Raw genomic sequence first — 9,869 nt, 5'->3', positions numbered from 1 at the left:
AAAAGAAATCCGGATTTATAATTGATAGACTGCCTAAATATGGTCATAAAGCTCTCGATAGATGTAGGTCTACATGACGTCTATTCGGCGATAGATGTAGATTTCGCAAGAGAATGTGAAAAGACGGACAGGTGCCACCCTTCCAGCGAATTTGGACTCTGGGTGACTAAATCCCCTAACGGATTTAGTCCCCCTTCGCGGATTTGGACCCTTCCATATTACACTTGCATGATAACCCCTCGCATTCTTCCAGAGGATTGTGTATCATTCTCGATGAGTGTTAATTTGAAGGCGGTGTAAAGATAGCCCTTCCAAATGCCTGGTCGGGCAGGTCAGTTCTGTCTAATGGAAAGCTCCGTAAGTCTAACAGTATCAAATATAGTGATAAATATTCGCAAGGTTTGTTTATGGAGGAATGTATAACTGGCACAAAAAGTGTTAATAAATACTGAATGGATCTGCTGTACTTGCCTAACCTGATGACATCAACAATATGACCTGGCAACAAAAATCAGACCTTATTCAAAATTACCCTGTCATCTGTACAGGGAACTTTGAACACATGGTACAGCTCTTTATAGAGGATGTGTTAAAGAGTAATCTTATGCCTATTGGAGAAATGGTAGACTTTTTTTACAGGGATGAATTCCAGCAAAGGCGATCATGATCACCTCACATTCATGCATTATTTTTGGTATTGAGTTGCATATGAGAGCCCCCTGTGCTGTTACAAAATTATCCAGCTGTTATATCACACTGACAATTTTAAACAATCGCGTGAACTTTCATATCCACGAGAAAACGACAGTGGCACTTTGATTTCGCCACTGCGTGAACGTTAAATCATTACAGTCTCATTTGTAAGACAGGCGATAGGTAATTTTCATTGCGAGGGTCAACTGGTATTCAGTGCATCCTAAGCGCCATTCATATGGAATGTAAATTTGGACCAGCATGTTTTATTACAGTCCAGATAATCAACTGCAGTTGTTGAGTGGGGGAGATATACTTTGAGGACGAAAATGTTCTGGGAGTAACCAGTTTGGCTAATTTGGTGTACAGAACTTGATGTTTTTGGACCAGCTTGTTTTTATACCAGTTCAAAGGATAAAATCACTTTTTGCTTGTGGTCAACAAATTTAGTAAAAGAGAAACTGCTCTGGCTGTCATCAGCTAAAATGACAAAGTAGTGTGTAAAAATTATTATATTACATTATTTTAGGGTTTTCTTAAAATGGGATGTGACAATTACTGTAAAAACTAGGACCATGAACCACGTAAGTTATTTAACGATTAGACTTGTATCCCGCAAGGGCTACAGGTCAATGGCCCATGAGGCGAAGCCGAATGGGATATTGACCTTTTAGTATCACCCAACTAGTCAAGGCCATAATAAAGTTAGCAAATGCAAGTTGAAGAAATATTTATTTGGGAATAAAACAAAAGAAAGCATCACGCTTTTCACTACTCGAGGACTATTACTAATAGTCCTCTAGTAGCGAACGCAATTAAAATGCAGGATTTGCATTAGTACACTGGTTGGGTGATACTAATGATTTATTATGATTATCTTTTTATGTAAATAAGGGAATTGATCTAATTATTATTTATGTAACACTGGTCTGCATTCATTAAGAGGAGATGTTTGGTTTTACCTTATCCCAAAGTCATATTTAATTACCTCCCTTTAAAAATATCAGAACACCATCCCCCACTACAGATGGTAATAACAGGCAAAAAGGAACCGAAAAATAACTTTACTTCTGAAATATACAGGAAAATAAAATGCTTTTTCTTGCTTAGTTATGTGAAAATGCATGATGATGTTAAGTTAAGGGCACAGCAGTGACAAGTTGTTTTTTTTTTCTTTTTTTTTTTTCCAAAAGAATTAAAAAAGTTGGGTCATATTATCACTTCTGACTTTATTTATATTATTTTAGAGGTAGTTCATGGTGGATTTCATGTGGTTATTCATCTCTCATATATCCCTTCCCTCACTTAATACGCTACATTGTGTAGATAGCAATGATTTTGTTAGAAATCGTCAGAGTGAGTCCCTGGCATTCATCCCGTGAAAGGTAATGAGTCCCAGACGAAACCAATGTGTCCCTTTTTTTTTTCCAAGGAAAGTGTCACAGGGACAACCTCTTGTTTCTCCTTCTCAAAATGTACTTTGTATCTGATTACATTTCACAGCATAAACACATTGTTATGTCCCTCAACAAGAGTGCTCGATCTCTTTAAAATAATACAAAGCCAGCAACAAAGCACAGTTTGTAGTTAAGAAATACCACCAAAAAAAGCTTACATACATCTTAGCGAAATCATCAACCGCTAACTCATTTTATTTATTCCGTTTATTACTGCACGAGTTCAGACTGAAATCAAACACTGGATGACATGAAAGTTAAAAAGTGAGTTGTCGTCTATAGATTCGGTACCAATGAAACTTGAATTCCTCTATGGCCCAGGTGCCCAACTTGCGTAGATGCTGCGAAAGCCAAACTTTGGCGACCTGTGTCTAGTAATATGGGGCTCTTCTCGAGCCGTTCGTGTTATCTCAATTTACGACTCATTTAAAACCTTTGCTGGCGGAACATCTGAATTTTTTACGCCGTTAGTTCTCATTGGAAAATTCTCTGCAACACCATGTTAACACTCATTTGATCTATGGGCATTGGAAAGTGCTCAGCCATGCCGGCCGTTCATCGGAAAGTTGACATTTTGACGGCGTTTTCTCAGCAGGCTAAGTTCGAAAAACACTTGCAAAATACCGTGTTGGAATGCTACAGCTGTAAACCGTCCCTGAAGCCGATGACACACGGCCTTGTGTTCAACATCCTACAACATTTGTTGCTCAACAAATGTTGAACAATTTTGCACAGGCGTGTTGAACGGAACAGAGCTGGTCTCTTTTTTTCTTTCAACATCGTTCAACAACGTTCAACTTGTTGAATGGCATATTTCAACATTCAACGTGGCATGACACACTGTTCAACATTTGTTAAAGTGCACCTAACCCCAAAATATTTTTTTCGCTAAATTGAATCTTTGCACCTGTTCGAAATGCATTGCGGCCATCTTTTCATTTTTCTAACAAATCCTGTCATTTTGTAGGCTTCGAAAGTTGCGAAAAACCAAGCATCTTTTGTTCACGACGGAGTCAGAAGGGGAGTGGGTCTATTCCTGATTTGACGTCACAATCTACTTTGCATGCAATTTTACAGAGTTAATGCAATGTAAATCAGTTTGTGACGTTAAATCAGGAATAGACCCACTCCTCTTCTGACTCGGTCGTGAACAAAAGATGCTTGGATTTTCGCAACTTTCGAAGCCTATAAAATGGCAGGATTTGTTAGAAAAAGGAAAAAATGGCCGCAATGCGTTTCGAACAGGTACAAAGATTCATTTTAGCGAAAAAAAATATTTTGGGGTTAGGTGCACTTTAAACAACATTTGCATCATTTGTTCGGATCAGCAAATGTTGAAGCGTGTTTCACCGGCTTAAATACCGTAAACTGCCGCTTATAAGCCCATCCGCTTATAAGCCCCCCCGGTTATAGGCCCACCTACATGCAAACACAAAAATACTTCCGATTATAAGCCCATCCGGATATAAGGCCCTCCCGCCCACCCCCTCCAGTTTATCTTGTTTTATTCTTGAAGCACTCTCAGAGAGAACACTATCAATTCAACAAATAACTGGAAAAGATTATGGAACAATAACTTAATTACCATTTTATTTTTAACAATTTTTATATCTTTATTTCAACATTTCGCCAAATGCTTTGAAGTAACTGTTCATTGTTCTCCTGTAGTGTTACAGTTTGTTTCACAAAACGTTTGACAAACTGTTTTCAAAGTTCGTTTGAAATTCCCGAAGTTCGCTACGAACTGAGCAATTTCATTACGTATTGCTGCTGCGAACTAGACATTAAAACTTAAACTAATGACGGCGGGGATGAGCTCTGAACTTCCGTTTTGTCGGGTTCCAGTTACGTTCGTGTTGTTACAGTTTTGATTTTGTTTGAAATTTAACTGAATTCGATTTATTGCTGCCTTTCTAAGACTTCAATTGTAAGAGTAATAAATTTAAATCATACCTCGATCAACAGTGCTATTTCTCATTTCGAAACGTTCTTATTCGTCCGCTTATAAGCCCATCCGGATATAAGACCCCCCCCCCCCCCCCACCCCCCCTTCCCGTTTATAAGCCCACCCAGAACCCCTTACGAACTTGTATACGCCCAGGGCTTATAAGCGGCAGTTTACGGTATTTGAATTAATTGTCCCGTTTTTAGACTACTATGCTACGCACAAAAACAAAAACAAAAAAAACAAAAACAAAAACAAAAACAAAAAAACAAATCAGCAAAATAGACACGCTCTCACTGACTGTCAGCCTGGGTATGTCACGGTTCTTTTACTATGTTCTTAAAAAGGGAATTCGTTCTGACGTTCGAGTGACGTGGGAACGAGTTAGTCAGAAATTGAACATTCTAACGGCATGATGTAGAGGGCCTTCGGTGCTTTTGGGATCGATCGGGGGTATTTAAGAGTCTGGCGGGCGGATTTTAACATTCTACGTCAGTCGATTGCTGGTCCTTCATGTGTTTCCTTAAGTTATTTTGATGCTATTTTCTATTTTTGTTTAATGTTAAGTGCCCCTTTCTCTGGATCTGGTGCAGCTGCATTAGATGAGGAACACGTTTCCACGCCATTTCTGGCTACTTCTAAAGGGTGGCTTTCCGTATCTGGCGTGGCACAATTCGTTTTAATTTATGTTCGTGTAAGCCAGCTTAGTATGATGTTAATGGCTTGTATAGAATCTTGACTTACGTCAGGTTGAGCAGTAGATTGACAGACACATACTAAATAAACTAGTTCACTTTGATGACGGTCTCGTTGACGTAGTGAAGTCAGAATTTTTGGTTAGCCTGTGAAGCCTGAACATTCTTATAAAAAGATACTTGTAACACGCAAAACTAGCCACGTTAAAGCAAGCCTGCGTGGACTTTAATTGCTGATCGTAAACGGCAGAGAATATAGCAGGCTGGAGCAAAACGGCCGATGCAGCGGACAGTCGTTTTAATGAATTTGTGTTTTATTTTTCGTCTGCCCAAGCCAGTCTTCTTCGGGCGCAATGTACAGGTGCAGGCTGGCCCGAGTATGCGGACTTACGAGTGTGCTTCTGAATTCTGGCTGTCATTTGTATCTTCTGTGAGGACAAACGTAAAGACGCAAATTAACGATATATGAATGCGTCTGCGCATGTTGGTTTTTTTGCTGAGGCTTGTTAAAGGCCAGAGTATTCTCGTCACAGAGCCTCAGATCAACCCAAGACTCTGGGAAAATCTATGTAGGAGAACATGTGCTGTGGGGTTCTTATAGCCAAAAAAATGGCTATTTGAACCTTACGGCGCCTGCTCACTCCCAAGTGCTAACGTGAATGCACCAATTAGAGGCTCTTCTGATTGTTCTTCAGGAAAACCAATGAGAAGACATTTTGTTTCAGGGTTCCCCGGAGTTCTTCTTTCCCTCAGTCAAGAGAAGTGATCTGGGATCGAGTTTGAAGCCAGAACTGATGATGATGATGATAACGATGACGATGACGATGATAATTACGACGATATGTTGGCGGTGGTGATAAGCCTTTCCCAGTTATGCCTGTAGCATTTTTTTCAGCATAATTTGACTTAACAAGCTTTTTTTTGGTACTTTCTCATTTGACTTGATTTGCGTTAATTGTTAATTTCAGTTTACCGTGTCCCCAATTAGCGCTTCAGCGCTAGAACGACCAGACACTTAAATAAAGTTTCTTTCTTTTCCTTGCGGACTTCCTGCCTTAGAAGTGGCCAAAGTCTGTGTTCTTGGTGCTGACCAAAAGAAAAGCGGACTCTGGGGACAACATTGGGTTTGTAGGCGGACAATTCTCGAGGAGCGCATGCTCAGAACGGAAAACTTGATAGTCAACAATCATTCCCCGAAGAGGAGGAGAATGGTGGTGGATATTTATCCAGTCGCGACTTTCACCAGCACTTAGTTATACACCACACAAAATAATCCGCCGAGTTTATTGTTAACGCAAAAGATAAACGGGAGGCCATTTTGTTTTTTGGACATCTGCCTTCACGTAATTGGCACCTCTTCCATCTTTTAAAAATAATTCTCCTCTGAGTCCGTAGTTTATACAAAATGATACGTCAATTTAAATGTCTTATCAGCCTGAACTTATTCCAATGAGTTCCTGCGAAACGATGAAGTCAAAAGTGAATAAGTTCGCAAGCTCGGCTCCCTGTCGTGAGTGCCTTCTTTTAGCTACTTGTATCACTGGATTTTGTGCTGTTTTCTGGTGCAAACCACTCATAATTCACCCCCATTAATTGCCTTTATTTAAGCATAAAATAATTTTAGCTGATACAAAACGCTGTGGCCTCAGTTTTTCTGTGAGAGCTATTTGTTGTAGGTCCATAACGATTACTTCAAAGCGAGGACTTGAAAAAATCGTTCGTTTTTTTTTGTGTGGCTGTAGTCTGTGATAGTCCTTGTTATGATCCGTAACGACAGGAGACAGTTGTTTAAGTGAAACAACATTTCTTAATTTATCAAATTACAATAACATTCTAGAACAGGATCAAAATAGGCGGGGCAACCACTTTGAGTAGAATTCATAACTGTGACGTCTTCCAACATTAATGCCTATCTCACTCATTTAAAGCATATGTCAACTATATTGCATATATTCTTTGATATTTCCCTTTGTTTAAGACTTGAAAACAAATTCACCTGTCGCCTTTGATGATTTTTCAATATCCTTCGTGTATTTAAGTAAATACTTGCTGTTTTCTAACTATTTGAAAGTCAGAAAATGCTCCCTTTATTTTTATTATTGTTCTTGTTTTGAGCAGTACCATAATTTAGCATTATTCTTTCAAGTTATATGGCTTTAAAGACAAGACTTAAAAATCACCGGCTCGCTTTCACCCTTTCGTCCGGTTCAAATGAAATGGTTGTTTTTGACATGAATAAACATACCTTTGCCACAATGACGATTTCCTTGACTTGACTTTTTAAATGAAACTTTTAAATTACTGATTGAAACACGTCAAAATCAGTGCTCTGATAAGTGCTAGCACCACTTCAATCAATGAATACATTGCCACAACATAAAACAAAAGTCATCCCTTTTACACGAAAGTGCGCCGACTCGTGGTTATATCACTCACTCATCAACAAGATGGTTTCTTCTTCAACGAAAATTGCGGATGGGTCCCCTCTTTATCAAGAACTCGCTACCCGCTCGATTTCCTCCACAATTGGCGAATCGTTTTTATACGCTTTTATCGTATCCGTCGGCACTCTTGGTAACGTTGCAGTTTTGTTGGTTTTGTATAAAAATCACCGACTTCGCAACATTACAGCTTATTTTGTGATCTCCTTGGCCATATCTGATATCATCATGTTGGACCTCTGCGCACCATTTTCTATTGGTGTTCTAATCGTTGGAGATTGGATTTTTGGGTACCTTCTTTGTCAGATCCAGGGATTCCTTATTTTGTGGGTAGCTTGCGCTTCAATTTGCACCCTTGCTTTGGTAGCGATAAACCGGTGAGTGAGAGTTCTTTCCTTAGTCAAAATTAAATTTGAGTTATTTGTCATTTTCTATCTTTTCTAAATCAGACAAATGGAGTCACTGAGATTCCACCTCACCCAACGCAAGAAACTAGATAAAGATCATCTCTCTTTGGGATGGAATTCGTTCAACTGCCGAAAAACGAAAAAAATGTGCCCTTATGGGTTAATCTTTCCTCCTGTTTGTCAAAGTTTCTTGACAAATGTTCGCCGCAGCAATTTGAAGGAAGTGTTCAAATGTGGCTTGATTTCACAACCTATCCTCTCTTTATTTTTGACAAGATTTCTGAAAAATAGTATAAGAGAAAAGCGTTACACTACGAAACTGTTACAACAGAAACTGTGATGACTCCTTTTTGCTTTTTCTCGACTTTTTCTGGGGAAAACGTACACTTTAACTTGAACTTATCTAAGCTAGCATAGCGTTATTATTTTTGCACCTTCCTGGGAATATTACAGTAAGAACTGATAATTTTTTTTTTTCTCGCAAACACCTGTTTTTTTATTTGTTAATTACGGCGGTAACGTGAATTTGACATCTAGTCTAATTTGAATTCAAGAACATGTAAAAACCATAGCGTTTTTGTTTCGGTTCCCATGAATGAGAAGACATATTTGAGTCTTAAAAATGGCAGCGCGTTGCAATTTCGTGCACTGCTGTCCCAGTAAAAGAATTAATACAAGCCACGTTTTCATGATAACTATTTCTCATCAAGTACTTCGCTGGTTCAGTGCTATTCACTAGTTCCACCGACTTAACAAAAAAAAATTAGAATACCTTATTTAGCTTTATTGTGGTTGGACCCTCAAAAGAGACCCTTCACCGAAGAAGTTGAGGCCAAGCCGAGATATTTTTTTACATAAGCGGAGCATTAAGCACTACATTCCCTTCTTTTAGGTATTTCCACATCGTTAAAACCTCGATGTATAGAGTCATTTTCACTTCAGCCAAAGCCAAACTTATAGTCCTTGGAGGCTGGATTGCGGCCTTATCATCTCCTTTGACATACACCGTCGCTGGTAAGGATTACGTGTTTCAACCCGGGAAATTCTTTTGTTTCTTTGAGTCCACATTTTCATTGCTTGTTCTTCCCGTCCACATCTTCATCGGAATATCAATGGTAATTTTGATTGTTTGTTACCTAAGAGTTTTCAAAGCGCTTAAAACCCATGAGAGAACTGTGGCAAAGAATCTCCGGAACGGAAATACAAGGAAGGTCTCTCTCTCATTAGAGGATATTAAAGTAACAAAAATCTTGTTTGTAACCGTGGTTGCCTTTATCTTCTGCTGGACTCCACTTTTAGTCCTGGATATTGTGGATATCTTTCTCGGGTCGGGATGGGAATTGAACCGCGAAACCTATTACATGTATACTATATTTGGCATTTCCAGTTCAGCGATAAACCCTATCATTTATGGCGTCATGAATCCTTCTTATCGGAGAGCGTACCTAAGGTTGTTCGGAATTCATCGTGTGAGACGCGTAGACGTGGAAGTGCCAGCGACCGTACACGATGACCCAAGAACGAAGACTGGAGAAACACATTTGCGGGAACTGAACAATTCCTCAGTCAACTAAAACAGAAAAATGAAGAACCAGGAATCTTGGAAAAACTAAATGGCAAGATCATGCTTCCCCAGCACTGTTCATCGGTACTTCAGCAAAAGGAACTGCGATTCCGATTTTGTTTTCGTGTTAGTCCTTGCTTTCTTTCATAAATTTAAGCTTTAGTTTTGTTTACATTTCCTGTTCTCGATACACAGATCCTGGGTCTCCTGGCGTGGCTGCAACGCTCTCGAAATCTACACCAAAAGAACCAATGAAAAGTCACCCGTTGCAAATATACAACTTCTAACCTCTCTTATCGGCTTATATATCGTATGACCTTATATGGAGACTGATTTCGATGGTCGTTTTGTAAAACTGAAACAGCTCAGAGTTTAATAAAACTTCATGAAGCAATTATTGTAATCGTGCTTCTTGAAATGAAATGAGCTATAATTTATTCGGTACTACGCCTCCTGCAGGCCATTTACTATCTCATATCCAACGCACGCTCATAGAGTCATTGTTGAATATGTCTGCCTACAAAAAAATATACACTGCTTCTGCGATACAGACTTCGTGTAAAAATCAGGCTAGACAATAGACCAATTTCGGTATAATTCAGTCCTGACCAAAAGGCATCCGTCTCGAGGCTCTGGGGAATGAATTTAAGGGTTTGTATCAGTTTAT

General features: G+C 39.2%; 1 protein-coding gene across 1 annotated transcript; it reads left to right on the top strand.

The window, feature by feature from the left end:
- Positions 1-7,207: 7,207 nt before the first annotated feature.
- LOC138011744 (melatonin receptor type 1A-like) lies at positions 7,208-9,552 on the top strand. The gene is made up of 2 exons (XM_068858893.1): positions 7,208-7,608; positions 8,531-9,552. The coding sequence occupies exons 1-2, from the start codon at positions 7,238-7,240 to the stop codon at positions 9,210-9,212; spliced, it is 1,053 nt and encodes a 350-aa protein (XP_068714994.1). The 5' UTR covers positions 7,208-7,237; the 3' UTR covers positions 9,213-9,552.
- Positions 9,553-9,869: the final 317 nt, after the last annotated feature.

Source organism: Montipora foliosa, chromosome 7, assembly GCF_036669935.1.
Source record: "Montipora foliosa isolate CH-2021 chromosome 7, ASM3666993v2, whole genome shotgun sequence".
Taxonomy (NCBI): domain Eukaryota; kingdom Metazoa; phylum Cnidaria; class Anthozoa; order Scleractinia; family Acroporidae; genus Montipora; species Montipora foliosa.
This window is presented reverse-complemented; position numbering and strand designations above follow the sequence as displayed.

Bases quoted from the DNA above. Each gene is read 5' to 3' on its own strand.
- LOC138011744 (XM_068858893.1), top strand. From the start codon at position 7,238: ATGGTTTCTTCTTCAACGAAAATTGCGGATGGGTCCCCTCTTTATCAA. The intron at 7,609-8,530 runs GTGAGTGAGAGT...CCCTTCTTTTAG, and splicing joins GCTTTGGTAGCGATAAACCG to GTATTTCCACATCGTTAAAA.